This window comes from Epinephelus moara, chromosome 9, assembly GCF_006386435.1.
Source record: "Epinephelus moara isolate mb chromosome 9, YSFRI_EMoa_1.0, whole genome shotgun sequence".
Classification (NCBI taxonomy): domain Eukaryota; kingdom Metazoa; phylum Chordata; class Actinopteri; order Perciformes; family Serranidae; genus Epinephelus; species Epinephelus moara.
In genome coordinates this window covers 32,688,437-32,708,307 of record NC_065514.1, presented here as the reverse complement: position 1 = coordinate 32,708,307, position 19,871 = coordinate 32,688,437, and the positions used below count along the sequence as shown (strand labels likewise).

Sequence of the window (19,871 nt, the reverse complement as noted above, 5' to 3'; positions counted from 1 at the left end):
CTCTGTAGTTGAAAGTAAATAAAGGCCGGTCCACTACTTTAGCATTTAATGGGAATGTTTTTTTTTCTTTTCCTTTGGTTGTTCCTTGGTGTGTTGACCTTCAGTGCTATTCTAATCACTCATCTCTCTGCTCTCTTTGTGATGGAAAATCATTTCACCTCAATTCTGCTCAGAAATGAGATTTGACTTGTTTTTTTTTCAGTGTGGGTCAGAGGAGGATCAGAGGAGCAGGGCTTAAAGAGAGAACTCTTACCGACTCACAAATATCTATGTTAGATCTTATAATGAATAATCGTAAAGGTCTTGTTTTTTAGGTTCACCATCAGGCCTGCTGTGTCCTGCTGCAGTGCTCTAGGGCGTGGCACTGGTGGCTAACTGGGTTAATGTGAGTTTGAACAGCTTCAAGTCAACTGAATAATGTGTTACTGAACACTGTTAGAGGCAAAGCAGAACTAGAAATACTGCAGTCTGTTGATTGGTCAATAGCAGATGGTCACTCATGCTCAGGGCTGAGTTGTGACTGGTTTTGAGACCACTGTTCATACTGTGGCAAGTCTTATATAAGGGTAAATTATGTAAACTATAAAATTAAGTTATGTTTTGCTGCCTCTCACAGCAGCTGTAGACCGAGAAAAACAAAAACAAAAAAACAAAACAACTTAATTTACTGGGCTGACTGCCGGCAACTTTTAAGGTGGACCGTTTACTGATGTTACTCATTGCAGAGTTGACAGTGTGAATCCATCAGCACACCATAAATTTCAATATGACAGTTTTGTTTCTCTTGGATGACATACACTTCTAGTAATGAGTGGATCTTTGAGCGTTTAAAAATATATATTAATTTCAGCTGGATTATGTGAACTGCAAATATTCTAATCCTCAATTTCAGAAAAAAAAAGTGTTGCAGAGCGTCGTTCCTATGGGCTCCGGCAACACTAAACCCCTGTGCTTGCCTGAGAAGGACTAAATCCACAAACCAGCTTTTTTAAAATAATCTGTTGAAAGAGACTCTCATCCTAGCCTGTTCTATTTTGGTCTGAAAATGTCGGTGTGCAACCTCATTCTGAGGAAAATAAATGAGGTATGAGTGATGAGGAAACCCAGCAAGTGCTGGACAGAGCAGTGAGTGACAACAACCCAGCCAACATTTAAGAGTACTGTTTGCAGTGAAAACACTAATCGGACCTAGGGTCTAGGTACCATGTCTGAAGGGTTACTTTTGGTCCCAAAGGTACCATAGTGAAAGTGTTTGGTGGAAACAGGGCTTTGGTCAATCCCTTCAGCATCTGGTAGCAACACACAGGGTACCCTTTTGCATCTGTATGTGACACAGTTGAAACACACTGTAACTAGTATATAATGTTGTGAAACGGTTAGGTTTAAGTAACAAAACTACTTGGTCAGATTTAGAAAAAGATCATGTTTTGGGTTGAAATAAGTACTTTTATTACATAACAATCATAAATATGTCACCTGACTGATGTCAGTACGCAACTTACTTTCATGAATTACATAACGTTATGTTAAAACAACAGTGACTTTTGGTTTTTACTTGGGACGTAGGTACCTAAGTTACGTAATGTTTTGTTGAAATATCATTGACTTTTGGTCTTTGACCCATCAACCTCTCCTTCCTCCAGCCCTACACAAACTTTCTTGTTTTTTTTTAGAATATGTCACATGCTCTCAGCTCCAAGTGTTGCCACTAATTAGTTTGCATTGGAGTAAGTCCTGTGCGTCTCCAGTGCATCTCATAAAGACACTGAGGAGTGCCTTTTGTGTCAGTATCACATGCCTGGGGATGTGACAAAATGTCATTATTTGAGGACCTGGGAATAAGAACAGGCTGATTTGTTGTAGCACCATTTGTGTGAAACCACTCTGTAAACTACATTCTCTTCTCACACAATATATGCCACCAACACCAGCTAGCTAGCTAGCTAACTTAGCTATATTCGACACACAAATGTAACATTATCTTACCTGATGTGTTTTATCCAGAAACTCCTGGGGTCTCATTTATAAAACAAGGCGTAGGGTCCATACTAAAAATATATACGCACAAACAAAAGCCAAAAATGGTGTGCGCCAAGAAATATTCAACAGTTTCCAGACCTTCACCTCACCATCTGCATCACCTATTTCCCATCTCCAAAATGTTTGTAAGCATGGATCAAAGTTTCTCTTTCTCTCGTGACCTGTCCAGGGTATACTCTGCCTCTCACCCACTGTCAGCAAGGATCAGTTCCAGATGCTCAAGCAACTCTTAAGAGGTTAAGTGGTTACAGAAAATGGATGGATCGAAATTGAAAAAAACAAACAAAAAACCCCAACATGATATATGTTATTAATGGCGCAATTCAAACTGTTGGGGAAGCTGTGGCTCAGGAAGTAGTCATTCGGTCATCTATTAATCAGAGGATCGGTGGTTTGATCCCTGGGTCCTCCAGTCAGCATGTTAAAGTATCCCTGAGCAAGATACTGAACCCCAGATTGCTCCTGATGGCTGTTCCCTCAGTGTGTGAGTGAGCGTGTGCATGTTTAAAGAAAAAAAAAAAAAAATCAAGTGGGGGCCATGGTGGTACAGTGGTTGGCACTGTCCCCTCACAGCAAGATAATTCTAAATCCACTGGCTGGGGCCCTGGGGCCCATCTGTGTGGACCTCGCATGTTCTCCCTGTGTCAGTATGGGCTTTCTCCAAAGACATGGAGGTCAGGTTATCTGGGGACTCTAAAGTGCCTCTAGGTGTGAATGTGAGCACGTGTGGTTGTCTTTCTCCATGTCAGCCCTATGATAGTCTGGCGACCTGTTCTGGGTGTACCCACACCTTTAGCCCAATGACCGCTGGGATAGGTTCAAGCTCCCCAGCGACCCTGAATAGGATAAGCGGTTACAAATAATGAATAAATGAATTAATTTAAACTCACCATCAACTACTGGACATATTTTTTCCAAAATCAGGTCCCATAGTGCTCCAACAGAAGGGGAGGGAGTTGAAAGGACAGAACAAACAACATACTGATAATTTATCTATCTTAGGGGCACCATCTGTTTTCCCCTTATTGCTCTCTAAACTTGTCCTTCTCTCACAGATCTGTCCCTGTCTACCTCCAGATCCTGATTTGCAAATTGTTCACCAAACAGTTGCTTTGTGCTTGCCCGGTGGTTTTGTTGGAAATAAATGTAAAAAGAGCACAGAGAGAAAGATCAGCCACTCTCAGTGTGAAAAGTTTGATTCCTGCAATGAGGAGTCCTCTGTTGCTGAAACACGAAGCAGCAGTAACTCAGTTTAATAGAAAATTGTTTTCAGTGTCAGTTTTACAGCACGGCATCACGGGTAACTTGCACATCCGTGGAGGCACCATGAATGCTGAAAGGTACATACAGGCTTTGAGCCACATATGCTGCCATGCAGACAATGTCTTTTTAAGGGAAGTCCCTGCTTATTCCAGCAAGACAAGGAGACACATTCTGCATGTGTTACAAGAGCATGGCTTTGTAGTAAAAGAGTGCAGGTATGAGACTGACCTGCCTGCTGTCCTGACCTGTCTCCCACTGAACATGAGAACATGTGGCCCATTATGAAACACAAAATATGGCAATGGAGACCACGGACTGTTGAGCAACTTAAGTCGTATGTCAGGCAAGAATGTGAAAAAATTTCACTCTCAGAACTTCAACAATTAGTGTCTTCAGTTCTCAATGGCTTACCGAGTGCTGTTAAAAGAGAAGGTGATGTAACACAGTGGTAAACATGCTCCTGTAATGTTGTACTACATTAACACAATATATTAAAGAGGACCTCCTCTCATTTTACACATAAAAGTCCATTTACCCATCACGAGAAGCACTACCCAGCCTGTGAAAACAGTTATAATGTCCTCTGTAGCTCTGGAGGTCTTAGTAATTAACTCTGACTAGTCCATACCCGGGGATGTGCTATGTATAGAGGAATAAGAAATCAAAAACAGTATATTAGAGGAGATGCAAAATCAGAGCACTGTAAATGCACTGTGTAATAAATATTAATGTAAGACAAACAATGCACACTGTATTTAGATGGAGCATAGTTTTGGCTGACAGCACGGAGGCACGCGCGTGCGCGGGGCTCTGATGGCAAAATACACGGAGCATAGTTTTGGCTGACGGCCCGCGCACGTGCGTGCCGTCAGCCAAAACTATGTTCCGTGTATTTTGGGGCCATACACGCAACACGGAGGAAGAATGAAAGAAACAGTGCAAAGTGCACAGCGCAAAGTTTAGTTTGTAATGTTTGTAGGCTAATAGCAGTAAAGTGAAAATACGTAATGGCTGGCTCGCGCACACAGACACAGACGCGCGTTCGTTCAGTAAAATAATTACCTTAGTCTTGGTGTGTGTTGGTGCTTGAAACTGCATGTCCCAGCCATGAACTGTGGTCTGAGCGCAGGTGTTTTCCAAGTGGTTTTGATCCACAAGTGTTGGAGATAAAGGCTTCCCAGCCAATCTGTAGTCCCAGCGCAGGTGTTTTCCAAGTGGTCTCCGTGCATGCGCAGCTCGCGCTGCTAATGGTGCTCACAGTATGAATGGGTCGTGGACAAAAACGCGAATATAAAACGGATGATGACAGACAGACGGACGGACGGAGGGACAGAGGTTTCTCCATTTAATAGTAGGATGATGTTTTTGACATGTCATCGGGGTTATCTCACCTTCAGCTTGAAACTATATATTTTTAATGGAAAGCCTGCATTGCAAACTGGGATTTTGTGGTGTGAAAGTCATAGGTACTTAACAGGCAAAGAGGATCAAGTGAAATTATGCTTTTTATGTGTATGGGAAATGTAGGCTTTACCCTTAATAGAGATTAAAAATTGGTATATCTCAGCTTCCTTTGTTTTGCTTTTGACCTTTATTTGTTCTACAGCTTTATGGAAGTTCAATACTAAATCAGTGGGGTTCCCCTTCAAGTAGCTTTAAAGCACCTAAAAGGCAACGCAAATATGTGGAACAAGTTTTATGTAATTGCTAAATTGCATGGTATACACACATAATATGCATTAAATGCCAGCAACAAAATGTTTTGCAAAGTGTGTTTTAGCAGCTAACCACTACACAGATGTGGTGTATTTGAGCTCAGCCTTGTGAAGCTCCATTAACAGCAATGTTAGCTCTTTACCCTTGAATGACTGGGGCTTTACAACCCGTTAACTATTTCAGACTCTGTGTTCACAGAGTGAATGATAAGGTGTGTGTGTGTGTAGTGAGTTTCCATGGATGCACTTAATGACAGATAATTGGTGGTTAAGTGCAGATATAAAGAGGCTGCTAACGAGTTTCTGTTCACACCAAGAGAGTTTAACTGAGACAGAGTGTGTATAAAAAGCTGTAGCTGTCTATGTGTGAGTGTGAATGTCCTTCACTGGGTTCTATCATCACACACACACAGCAGATGTTCATTGAACTGAACGATGGAGCTGATTTCCATTTGAATGCTGAGTGGAAGTTATTATGGTGCTGCTATAGAGAGGCAGCATCACTGATACCGTGTGTGTGTGTGTGTGTGTGTGTGTGTGTGTGTGTGTGTGTGTGTGAGAGAGAGCGAGAGAGAGAGAGTGACATCTCTACAGCACACGCTTGCTCAATTCTTTTTAAACTGTCTTTATTTTATCAGATTGTATTAATTTATAATAATAATGATTATCCAAGGCCCAACTTTTCAAAAAATTTAATCTGGATCAGGATGATCCAGATTTGGAAGACCCATGTTTTTCTATCCAGGATCTGCTAATCCATTGAATCCCCCTGATCCAGATTAAAAACTTTTCAAAATGACCAAATCTGGGTAACCAGTACTTTAAATGGTACAACATATCACAGTGTAGGCTACTGGCTCTGTAAAGAACAACAGGTAGCGGAGCCAGCGTGGGGTCACTGTAAGTGTTTGTATTTGAAGAGACAGAAAACAGCATGGAGGGTGCAATTGTTAGAAACTAATTTTCAGTCCCTCCAGGATGTCGTGATGTTGCAATCACAACAAGTAATGCAAATTCAGCCAATCCCGGTTAATTCTGCATGGCACTGCAACTTTGACCAATCACTGCAAATTCCTGCAAATTTGACTCTTTAAAATGGGTCTCTCTATCTGTTTATCATGAGACTCCTGCTGCGGGACAGGAGCTCTGTGCCTGGGACATAGTCACACACAGTGACATGACTAGTTTAGTAACAGGTTTAACGAAGGAGTCAAGCTAGAGCATATTATGACGAGTAGTGATGAGGTCACTCAGTGCTGTATTAGCTCGTGCTAACCAGGCAGAGAGCAGAAGGAGAGCTCGGCCCTTCAGTGCTGTGTTAAGCGGCAGCAACAGCTGATTGAGTCTGTGTCATGTGATGTAGTCTGATTTTAGAATCCCATTTCGAAGATTTGGTCCAATCCGACAAACTCCAGAATCTGATCCGATTACTATTACAACTGGGCCCCAGGTGTAAATCCAGATGTAGAGTCAGACTTCTTGTGTCTGGCTGAGGTCAACTGGTTGTTGATGCATCTCATTACCATACGAATGGCTGCTCTCAGCTGTCCCCAGCAGAAAGTAGGATTGTATTAACCCGGCATCCTGCCTGTTGTTGTCCGTATCACAAAGAGCTGCCTGAAAACACGCTTTTGTTAACACGCCTCTTCAGATGACCAGGTAATCAGTGTTAAACTCGTAGCTCTGCAGGAAAAAACATCCAAACAATCAGTGGATGCTCAGGGAATTCCCCAAACACAACAAAGGCTGCTGAGTAATTGGTCGCAGAGCAGTCGTCTTCCATAGTGATGAGGGAGATTGTTGAAGAGGGAGAAACAGTTTTTTGTTTTCCTTTTACTTTTCTCTAACTTTGAGAAAACTTTTCAGACAGGAAGGGCTTTCTGACTTTGTCACATAGAGTAAAACTGTTGTGTCCCATGGCAACAGGGGAGATTGTTTAATATATGAGATGGATTAGAAGTAATATGCATTATGAAAACAGATTATCACCTTGTGTATGACTAAATAAGGCCACAGGTAAACAATAAACAAATGATCACCCTTCAGAATCAGAAATCTTATGAAATTTATTTTAATTAGCTCCACGGTATTATCCCTTCCATAACTGCAATGTACCCAGGGGGTCAAATGGTAGAAAAAAGTGTTTTAATGATTTAGGGGTCACTTTAAAGAAAGGCCACTAGAATAAAGCCTGTAGTTCCAGAGCTCTGAATGGCCACCCATAACTCAGCTTTGTTTAACGATTCAAACAGGTCCGGTGTTGTGCTCATGGATGACTGTTTCCACCAATTAGAAAAACCAACAAACGAAAACCATTTTACCCTTACAGTTTATTTATCCGTTTGCTTGGTTTATTATCTATATCCTTGATGTAGTTTTCAGTTCACACTAATTTCTTACTACCATATGACGCCATAGAAATGATTGTCTGATGTACAGTATGTGGAAATAAACAAAGCTAAGTTAGCTAATGTGGTAGCTATCATTACGGTCGTAAACTATGAAATCATTCTGTCTTCAGGTAGAATCCTGGACCTTTTTAATGACTATAAAAGTTGGTCAGTGGCAGATGGAGAAAAAAACGTTGAACTTTCGAAGTATAAAACTACCTCGATCTTCTGCTTTGTTGGGCCTAAAGAGTGAGTGCACCAGAGACATCAGCCAGCCAAAACGTTTGATATTCCAGTTTAGCCCTCTGCTAATATGAATGGGGATGAAGTGATTTAATCGTGTAGATCCTCTACATCTTTAAAATGTGTTCGCACCAACTGGATCAAATTCTGATAGTGAAACAAATCATTTTGCATTGGTTGTAATACTAAAAAAATTCCCCATTGATTTACATTTGTCTCTTTCACAATGTAAGTCTATAGGAAAAGTCTTGTTGGGCCCAATGGCATTATTTGATGGATCTGGAAGTTGTAGTTACACAGTTTGGCCACCAAGTCAAATTGGCTTTAAAGCCCAGCACTGGTCTTGGGGGTTTGGGTAGAACCAAAGCGACTGTGTTGCCAACATGGTATAATGTTACCATCTTTAGCCTTTCCCACAGAAGCTCTGATTGACTTTGTTGATGAGAAAAACACCAAACCTTTAGAATCTAGGATGAGACTAAAGTCTAAAATGGGGAGGACTTTTTTTTTTTTCTTTTTTTTTTTAAGTTTAATCAGTAGTGACATTCCATAGCAGAAGTTTCACTGACATATAATGGCTCACGTATTGCATCAATCGGATTTTCACGATACGATCGATAACCATCTCAGAAAATATTGTGGGGTCACAGTATTACAGAATATGTATTATTATCAATCAGAATGACCCTTAAAGAAATCAAAATAGAATGTTGTTGGTTTAACAAATATTTTATTACTATAATTGAGACTTAAAATCATTTTGTTAATAGAAGTTTGTATAAAAGTTCTCTCCTTTGAAAATAACTAAAATAAAGGGGAAAATATCTGTCCAGTTGCATTTTTCTTTCAACACTGTAGATCAGCAAATGTACGCAGTATGACTTTTACATCACGGTATACCTTGAAACCAGTATATCGCTGCAACCCTTTTTTCTTTGGAAAAAACAAACAAACAGTATACTATGACAATTAGCAAAATAGAACATGCTGTAAAACAAGTATGTAGCATGGAATATGGACCAAGCGGCAACTTCAGGGGCTGAAAAATGAAGCCAACATTGAAGTGCCAAAAACTGTAGTTCTTCTAATGGTCATCTGAGGCGGGCTCCAGAAGCCAACCAGTCCCCATAGAGCCCCATGTTAAAATGTCCAACTTAACAGCAGAAATAAACATGTTTACAGCCTGGTTAAAAAAATCAGTTGGTCTCTCAAATTATCCCCCTCACAACAACTGTACTGGGGATGAATTTTTCTGTAACTCACCCATTTGCATGTTTTTAAGGCTTAAAGTTATGCATAATTAAGGGCGGCCCACTTTGAGTGACAGGTGTCTGCTGATATGTCCTCAATATTTGTCCCCAAATATGGTCACTTCTGACTCTAAAAGACAAGATGGCGTTGGCCTTAAATGCTGAACTTGAGGCCTCACAATGGGAGTCCACAAGCTAATAAGTGATGTCAAGGTAGCTATGCCAATTGTATTTACATTTTATGATTCAGACACCACCAAACTTGTGGTGTAAAAACAGTTTTGACTTTGTATTTGTAGAGAGAAATTGGAGGTGTACTCATTCACTTCAATGCCTACAGAGTATTTTTCGAGCAACAGCTATTGGACATTAGAGAAATTGCAGCTGAACATAGCCTACTTCAGCTCCGATTGCAACACTCAGCTGTAAAGCACCATGATGGTTCAAATCTCTACTCAGATCTCTGGTGTTTAATGTCTCAGACTAATTCCTGGACATGTGTAGTAGCCTGTGTTGTTTGTGTATCACTGTGCAGTTGGTGGTGTGGTGAAGCTGCAGCTGCTCAGAGTTTAAAGGAAATCGTTAGCTCTTAATTAGAGCATTACTGCAGTGATAAAGTTACACCTCCAGATAATGATGTATCGATGGGAGACACACATACACAACCCACCTTCTCTATAACTTTCTGGCTTTCTTTTTCTCTTTCAATTTGATTTCCTTGGTTCATCCATCTCTCATCCTATTTTCTCTGTTTTCAACACCTGTTCTTCTCTCCCTCCCCTTCCACTTCAAGCTTTTCTCTTTTTTTCTTTCTTTGTTGCTTACTCTGTTACTCTTTCATCTTTCTGCCTTTTTTCTTTCTCCTTTCTTCTCATCTTCTCCCCTCTACTCCTTTTCCCACTTCTGATTCTCTTTTTTTTAAACATTTACATGCTCCTCTCTTTTCTTTTTCTTTCTTTCTTTCTTTTTCTCTTTCTTTCTTTCTTTCTTTCTTTCTTTCTTTCTTTCTTTCTTTCTTTCTTTCTTTCTTTCAGTCAGTCTTTTGTCCTTGTTTATCTATCTCTTTTTCCATTCTTTCTTTTGTTCTCTTTCATTTGTTCATTCTCATACTTTTTTATTATTTCTATCTCTTGTACTAGTATGTTTCCATTTTTGTCTTATTTCTTGCCTTTTCCCATTTTTTCCTTCCTTCCTTTCCCCTTTCTCTCTCCTCCTTATTTCTCCTCTTTTTTCTCTTTTTCTTTCCTTTCTCCTTTTTACTTCCTTTATTAATTACTATTCTCCTGTCTTCCATTTTCCTTTCTTTCTTTCCTTTATTTCTTGCTCTTGTGCTAGTATGTCCCTATTTTCGTCTTATTTCTCGCCTTTTCCCTTTTTTCCTTTCTTCCTTCTTTCCTTCCTTTCCCTTTTTTCATTCCTAAGTTCTCACCTCCTTTTTTCCTTTTTTATTTAATTCTTTCTTCCCTTTCTCCTTTTTTGTTGATTACTCTCCTCCTGTCTTCCATTTTCCTTTCTTTCTTTCTTTCTTTCTTTCTTTCTTATCCTCCTCCCAACCTGTCGCTTATCCTTCCGTCAGTTTTTCTGTCTATATTGCTTAAACAATCACATATTGGAGAAATATTATGGTGTCCACATATTTTTGGCCTTGTACCATATTGTGTGTGTGCTGATATTTAACAGTGCTCAGGAAGTTGTGACATCACGAGGATGTGTGTTGACAGTTACAGGCCGTTCCTGGGTGTGTGTTTGCTGACAGGGAGAATATTTGTTGTCTTGGAGCGCTGACAGTGTCGCTGTAGCGCTTGGTGCTTCATGAGGCCCTTCAGGCTTCGTCCGCGTCTCTGTTGAGGCTCAAAATGGCTTCTGCCTCACATCTCTGCTCTCACAGCCACAAGCTGCTGCCGCTTTTTCAAAGACAGCGTTCAGTGACAACAGAGCTGAAACATGACAGCCACCTCTCCTGCCTCACCCGCCTGCCTTCCTGTTTACATCGTAGTGAGCCTGTAGACAGTTTACCAGCAGTCACATGAGCTTGCATCCGAACATGTTTGAGTCTGTCTGCTGCTCCCATCACCTCACATCTCAATGGCTCAAACTGCTGTCACTGATTAGACTCAATCCAGACTGCTGTTTCAGTCAGAACCGTTCATTTGACAGGTTTTTTTTAGGTTTTCAAAGGTTTTTCAAGTTCAGATGAACCGTTTTAAAGGTCCTTTCCCACGTCACCGAAAAACCACAAATGCCTGCTTACATCTGGCTTTTGTATGTAGGAAAGCGCACAGCCATCATTCATACCTAGGTCAGATGACTCTGTAGCAGTCATGGGTATTTATCAGATTGGCAATGATTGAAATACAACACCCGGGTAAATGCACTAATTTTAGCCCCTTTACCAGCAATATCGAAAGACGTGCCACCTCAACATAATGTCTGTCTCTGCCCAAGCAGTGCTCAAACAACGACCCAAAATCATCAGTACCTAGTATTGAAAGGGAGACTGAATAAATAAGAGATATAAAAATGAAGTAGACACTGTGACATTTTCCACTGGCCTCCATGCTGCTTTCTACTGTTTACTAACCTGTTCTTCGGCCTGAATGTGACATCAAACATGACACACCAGTAAGACCTGCAGAGCTGCATACATGGCTCAAGTCCAATTGTTCCCACCAAGCTACACCAAACAAGAGTCAACAGCAAAAAAAGCTGTTGATATGCTGAGAAGATATGACATATTTTTCATGGGCGCAACCCACATACTCAGCTCTGCTGCTCATCCCACAAATGCATGTCCCTTACAAATGTGGCACCATTTAAAAGGGAAATAAACCGGCTTTCCAGCGGTATAAGGTTTATGTCCAAGAAGCATTGTTACAACAAAGAAATAATCTACCAAACACAAATTTCTTTACCTTTTGTGCTTAGTTTAGATCGAACTCAAAGTGGTGATAAGGTCTTAATTTGTACGCAATGAACAGTTTTTGAGAGGTTTAACTTCAGGATTCCTACATATAACCTCCCTGTCTTGCTTCTTTCAAATGGACCTTAAAGTTTATTTTGCAGAGCAAACATTTTGCCCATGTCTATAATCTGATGTTTTAATCTCTAGTATAACTGATGCAACTGTTTCCCATTACCTTCATGTTGAGAGTAGCCAAGACTTTGAACTTGTTTAAATTAAAACGCAAATTGGTGCATAAAAATAGCCAGCATGCAGGAAATGAAGTGTTTGACCAGCAGACCCCCCCTCTTAATTTGTGTCTTCGGCTAGGAAAGTGTCCCTTATTTTTACACATTTTTTTTCTTATCACTGAGATGACACTGATAAAGTAAAAAAAAAATATATATAAAAGTAGCCTTGCATATAGCATGCTACTTTTGCCATTTTCGCGTAGCTTAGCTTGCTGCATTTCTCTGGGGATAGCTTCAGTATAGTGAAACTTCATTTTGATGTTGAGCAACCGGTGGCTTAGCTCACTACATTTTCCAAGTAGCTTGCCCAGCACTGTGTGCTGGACATGTTCTTACCTGGGAGCAGTGATTTCCTGGGTGTCTGCTGGTTGCCATGCAACCTCATGGTGTTGACAAAACTAGAGTCACTGAATGAATAGCAGATTTAGAGCACAAGATTAATTACTTTAATTCTAAATATAATCTAAATTAGTATTTAAATAAAGTCTGGCATCCCAGACATTCTTAAAACCTGCTTAAAACAAGGTCAGAGTGTCAAACATACACATGCTGAAACATCGATTAAACTTTGTAATATGCCGTTAAGTAAGTTTACAATGTTGAAATCATAAAAATGCTTCAATATAAAATGACACAAAACCTGCTTAAATAAGCTCAAACTATGAAAACAATAAAAGACACAAAAAAAAGAACAGCTTGAAATATTGATTAAAAATACAAGTAATACATACAGGATGTTTTTATAAACCAAACTGCTGATAAGAAAAATACAGATTTAACGTGGAGTAGTTCTTGCTGTCCTGCTGTGTGTGTTATTGGGAGGGGGGTACCTGGTCAAGAACTGGCTTTCAGGATCTCAAGCATCTGTCTGAGAGGATTACCAAACATGAAAGCAGCAGGACAACACGCTAAAATTTGACTCGGCAGAGCAAACATAGCACCCAAATTGAGAGGATTATCACCCTTGTTAAACTGTGTGGGAAATGTGAAATAGTGCATTGTGTAAAAATTGTAGAATTGTTTAAATTTCTAGTTTTGCATCTGTTGTAAGTAGTTGTTGTTGCTCCACCATTATTCTCACATAAAAAAACACTACTGTATACACTTTATTCCTGTTTAGAACTTCCTGAAGATCAAACGATTAAATACCCCTTTTTTCAGTGTTTAAATTATTTCTGTCACATCAGCAAGAGTCATTGTTTTGTTACAGAAGTGCACAGAAATCCTGAGCCTCCATGCCCTGGCCTAATGTGCTTTACAAAAACTCTACTATAATCTGTCACTACTGTGTTTCACTAGTTAACCTGTCAACTAAGATCTGAATGTACACTATCTGTGTGCAAAATTAGCAAAACACCATCAGAAGATGTCAGAGGAGATACACATGTAATGATCTATTGAGGGTAATGAGATTAAACATATTCACTATGTTCAGTAATATGCTGAGGACTTGTATTAATTAGTGTGTAGTCAACTGGGGTTGTTGTAGAAAGTCTAATGTGAGGCACAGTCCTGGAGGAAACCTTATAAAAGGCACTGAATGACAGCAGAACAACAATAGTCACAGTAACGACATTGGGACTGATTCACACTCTGACACTCCAGCGGAGAGGAAAAGACGAGGTGTTCAAGTGTTCCTCTGTTGCTCATGTGTTGTGGGTTTTTTTTGTGTGTCTTTCTGCAGTGCCTCCTCAGTTCCTGAACTACCCGACCAACACGTACGCCTACGAGTCCACAGACATTGAGCTGGAGTGTGCTGTGACAGGAAACCCACCGCCAACTGTCCGCTGGATGAAGAACGGGGAGGAAGTCATCCCCAGCGACTACTTCCAGATAGTGGTGAGTCAAACTGAACTCAGAAACCATAGACATATTGATATTCTCTATATTTGCATCAGAATTATGGAAAGTAACTTAAATGTATGTGGAAAATCCTCCTTGAGTGTACATGTGGAGACACACTGTGACAGTAAAAAAAATAACCATATCTACAGTTGGAATATATATATATATGTGTGTGTGTGTGTGTGTGTGTGTGTGTGTGTGCAGCTGTAGGCCTCCTCTGATAACTCACTCAATAATAACACTCAATAATAACAGCATTCAATATATTTAAAAACAGGAACTAAGGATTTGTTATCATAAATGTCATCAATTTCCAGTGCGGAAACACCAGTGGCCAGCCAGATTAGGAATAGAAGAAAAACTCTAATTTCTTAAATAACAACATAGCATAACACTTCAATTAATAGCCCAGGCTATTATTTGTTTATATAACTGAACTCAACAAGCTTATGTTTGGGATAGACTTTTAATTTCCTGTTGCCGAGCAAAGATTGGGAAATCCAATCAAATTGTTTATTTAAACTAGTATGAATATTACTTGCTTAAAAATTAGGATTCAAATAACATTTCAGTTATGAATCATACATTTGATCTAGCTCCCAGAGACAGCGCATCAGAGAAAGAAAGAGTTATGACACTCGTTTTACAACATCCAAGGGTTACAGCAGCTGGCAAAGCAACACAACACCACTTTATCCTGTTATAGCAATACTCACAACTTGAATGAATTCTTATGAAAAACCTTCTGATTCTCTTGATGGAATATGAAGGAATATGAATACCTTCCTGGGTAATTGAGGACTACATGACCACTTCCGAGCTCGGGAGTCACCAATTTTTGCGTCCCTCTTGTTTACCATGTTGGTAAATCTCATTGAATTTCTGTCTTCTTTGGTGCTCATACTGTAGTTTCAGTAAAATGAACTGAACAACTGAATTATGGAGAACCTAACTGAGCTAACAATGTGTATCTTCTCCATGTTGACAAAAGTTCAAACATTTACATTTGTATGTGCATTCGAAGCACCTAACTAATGTTAGGTCAAGTGGGGAGCCAACAACTTGTTTTATACATCCAAAGAACTTCTATAAAAAGAACTGCTTGGCAACCACATCAGGTGTCTAATTGAGACAGCTGTTTATTTGTAAAAATGTGTAGCCACACCAGGCTAGTGAAAGGAACTGGAGGTTTAATTGGGACTAGGCTTTTAACTGAAGTTTTACGGTATAAGTGAAAGTTAAATAGAATAACATACGTTAATAAATAGACAGTTAATAACACTCAATTAAAGGCCAGTCTAATAGTTGTTTCTTAGCAATGCGATGCGAAAATGTGGTACAGTGTACTAATTACAGAGGACAAGCCATCAATTAGGTCCACAGCCAGAGACTTTAAATGTGAAACACCTACAGACAGTATTTATTTAATTGACAGTCCTTTAACAAGAGATGGAAAAGCAGAAATCAAGTGGAATTTGGTGAATTAAATACTGAGTGAAAACAGTTTTTGTGTTAAGAAGAGAAAGTGAGAGTAGCAGAGTGGTGAGTATGACATGTCTCTTAATCTGATATCATGACATAATCTGATAATCTGGATATCATAATCTGTTATCCCATAATCTAATACTATAATGAGATAAAACACACACACACACACACACACACACACATTCCCTCACAGTCTTAAACTTCTTTGCGATGGTTTTGTTAACATTTTATGTTAACAAAATCTAACCTGTCTAAACCAGACTTTGTTGTATCTGTGAAAGCTTTTATTGACATATTCTGTGTGTGTGTGTGTGTGTGTGTGTGTGTGTGTGTGTGTGTGTGTTTGTGTGTGTTATACAGGACGGCAGTAACCTGCAGATTTTGGGTTTGGTGAAGTCGGATGAAGGATTTTATCAGTGTGTAGCTGAAAACTCAGCTGGCAGCTCGCAGGCGATGGCTCAGCTGCTGCTCCGAGAGCCAGGTAGGAACACACACACACACACACACACACACACACACACACACACACACACACACACACACACACACACACACACACACGACACGTGATGTCCCTCTGGCTTCTTATTGATAAAAACAACCTGCTACCATCACCTGTTGTCTTCATTCCTGTCATGACATGATCTCCCCTCTGACCTCACTGTATTTGCTGTGACATCACTTGATTTGCAATTTTCTGTGGTCAGTGTTTTCTTTCAGTCTTTTTCTCGCATTGTGTCGCAGTAGTGAGTGTTGTAAATGAATAATTCCTGTTTACATAATAGTTTGAAATTCAGATTATACACAAAATCTGGGTTAATCTGAAGTCTAAAGTCAGTTCAGTTTGATTCTGCGTGACGAAGAGCAGATTAGTGTCTGACAGCCTGGAATCAGCCTCAGTGTTAGTTTTTACAATCTCCGGCTCATCACCATACAGATAGAAACATTCAGCCACCGTGGCTGCTGCTAACTGAATATCCATAACTCCGTGCAAATGATGAATTACCTGCTACGTGCTGCAGGTTCAGATAGTTGTTTGTTCTGACAGTAAAAGACAGTTTACAATATTAAATATGCCACTATAATAATAAAGTGTAGCAGTTTAATCACAGCAGAGATAAGGGACTGGAACCTTTTCATTGACAAAAGCTCATGTCAGTCGACACATCAGAGGTAGCTGTGAAATGTTGCTATTGGATTATAATGAATAAATTGCAATGTACATGAGCAATCAAACAATTATGAGAGCAATCTAGCTTGTTATTTTAAAGCTGAAACCTACTGAAAGAAATTGCATTTAGCAAAGGACATATATTTGGCACATTTCCTCTAATGATGAATAGCCCAGTAGCTGTCAATACTGGAAACAAATAAATAAATCTAATAGCGCACATTACTCATTTCATTGCACAAATAAATTAATTACAGTCATTTCTTTGCATGAAAAGAAGCATGAATTAGTAGTGCATTAGCTCAAATTGAAAAACAAATCTTGATGCCTGGTGGGCTGTGTTTAATCGTGACATATGTATCTCATAATCATGATTTATCATCTAATGATTCGAGAAATTATAAGATTACAGATCTCATAATGGAGGATAATTTTCTTTAAAGATGTTTTTTATTGAAGCAAACTAGCCATTATTTCCATAAACAAATACACATGAGAAAGACAAAAAAAAACTACCACCCCCCCACTCACAGACCTGCTATGGTAGAAAATTCAACCTCGTTCACAATAGAAAACATAGAGAGAAAAAAAATCCAATCAAGTAAGGTGTGAGCTCCTTATGTAGGCTATGTTAATTTCTGTGTAATTAAGTCTACACAGATTAGCCAAAGCATTAAAACCATTGGTAGGTGAAGTGAACAACATTTATCATTTCGTTATAATGCAATGTTCTGCTGGGAAACCTTTGGTCCTGGCATTTATGTGGACGCCACCTGGCACGCTTCACCCACCCAAACACTGTCACAAACCAAGTCCCCCTCTCTCTTGGCAACGGCACTCCCTGATGGCCGTGGTTCTCCCACCTGGACAGTGTACCAAAACACAACATATAAACTGCTTAGGAATGACCCAAGGAATGTGACAAAGAGCTCAAGGTGTCCACTTGTCCTCCAGATTCCCCATATCCCAATTTGTTTGAGCATTTGTGGGATGTACCGGTATGCCAGAGGTATCCCTGATCCACTGTGGGGCCTCCTTGGATGGGATTTGGCTTTGACCTGTTGAAGCGTGGACACAATACTTCTGAGGGGTGTCCTGTGGTGTCTGGCACCAGGGTGTTGGTGGCGGATCCCTTGAGTCCAGTTGGTGGTGAGGTGGGGTACCTGCACATCCTACAGATGCTTGATCAGATTGGGATCTGAGGAATTTGGAGGTCATGTGGACACCTTGAGCTCTTTGTCATGTTCCTTGAACCATTCCTGAACAGTTTTTATGGTGTGTCATGGTGCATTGTTCTACTGGGAGTAGGGGTGGGCTAGGGATGGGATGGGTCTGCAACGGTGCCTGTATGGTTGGAGCATGTCAAGTGGCATCCACATGGAAGTTTCTCAGCAGAACATGGCATTGTGACAAAATGGCCAGTGTTGAATCAATGTTATTCACATCAACTGCCAGTGGTTTTAATGTTTTGGCTGATCTGTGTGTATTGCAATGTTAAATAAAGAAAAGGAGTACAGGAGGACAAGTTTCCATACTCAATCATTAGCCAAGAGGCTGTAATGAATGTAATAGGGCCAGAAAAGAGGCCTATATTTTTCCAGTTGTTGCTGGTTTCCTGCTCACTCTGTACAAGATCTATTTAGGTATACTATACAATGTTTATTCTTAGAACCCTTGCCTCTGCAAAGGATGAAGTTCACATTTCGACTTTTTTAGAATATACTTTATCGCAGCTGTAGTAATAGATAATTGTTTCTTATTATTGTTCACATTAAGTCCTTGTATGTGTCCCAAGATCCAGACCCTAGACTCAGATGAAATTTCAGTTTTTAGAATGTCTTAGGTTATTCGAACAATGTATTTCCACAATTCCTCCAAATAAAAGCTATTCAAAAGCATATAAAGTGAATCACTGTCATAGGTTTGACATTTCTGGCACTTAGGGGAGGTATCCTGGCGTGTTATGTGCATGGAGTCCATGTGGAGTGTAATACATTATATTAAAGATATTAAAGTGTATTTGTTTGGGGTTTCTGTAGATTACAGAACATAATTATTAGTTATGGGGGTCACAGTAATATTATTGAAGTCATAATTGAGCATTAATTAAGTTAAGATTACAAGCTAGCATATGTCACTGCAAGTTACTGAAGTCACAATTACAAGATATTGAAGTTGTAATTATATGGACCCTTGAAGTCATAATTTTGAGTTATGGAGTTCATGATTAGGTGTTAACAAAGCAACGTGTCCTCATAGAATGGTTCGTATCATATCTTACAAAAATGCACACATAACAATTTGTATGAAATTGTAGGAATTAGCGCCCCACTAATGATGTAATCAACATAAAATTACAGAGGTTAGATTTAGGCAAGTAAAGTTATTGTGGTTAGGTTTAGGAAAAGAAACATGGTGAAGATGTACGTTAACTCAAGGTTCACTCAGTGTTCACATGGTTCTGAACACATGTCTCCCAAGGGAACATTCTGTGTTTTGTGACACATCCACCACCAACCAGCCTGCCACAGGACTGCTTGCTTGTTTACTCCCATCAGCGCATTGGTCAGGTGATGGCAGCCTTCCAAAATGTGTGGGTTATGCACATATTACTGGCTCATCATTATGTGGGATATGTACAGAGTTTATGAGTTTGTGAGAACAACCTGAATAAAGTTATTATATTTACATAAAGAAGTCATTACTACAAGTTAATGTCATTGCAAGTTACTAAAGCAAGATAACCTCATACAACGGTATGTGTGATATCTTAGATAGCTGCGTCCCCACTGGTTAGGTTAGATTTAGTGAGAGTCATGGTAGGGTGTCTTAGCTTGACTACATGACGTGATGAGATGGGACGAGATGTGATGTTGCGTGACATTACATAATTTCAAACACCTCACCGCTGACGTTTCACATAGGACACAAACACCAGTCTCTTGGGTTTAACCCTATGGGCCCTAGGCCTTTTTGGGGTATTTTTTACTGCCTTTACTTTTAAGCTCATATCACAGTCATTATAAAGCCTACATACACATGCTATATCTTTTTTGTCAGGACAGTCTGGGCTAACCAGATTTGCCATCACCACATGTTCTTCTATGTGCCTGTATTTTATATTAATTTTTATATCAATGAAAAAAACAAAACCGTGTGACTAAATTCTTACATTTTGACATGTATCTCACCATAGCAAGTTGGAAGAAGACATATTCTGCCATATATGAAGAGGGGAGACTCTCTGGAATCTGGCAATATAAGAACCATGATG

General features: G+C 39.7%; 1 protein-coding gene across 2 annotated transcripts in view; it reads left to right on the top strand.

The window, feature by feature from the left end:
- Window positions 1-19,871, top strand: part of dcc (DCC netrin 1 receptor) — a 403,570-nt gene that overhangs the window by 162,545 nt on the left and 221,154 nt on the right. For both annotated transcript variants that reach the window (XM_050052349.1, XM_050052348.1), the window contains exons 6-7: window positions 13,778-13,932; window positions 15,787-15,907. In XM_050052349.1, the coding sequence (XP_049908306.1) occupies window positions 13,778-13,932; window positions 15,787-15,907 (276 nt within the window). The remainder of the gene's footprint in view (window positions 1-13,777; window positions 13,933-15,786; window positions 15,908-19,871) is intronic.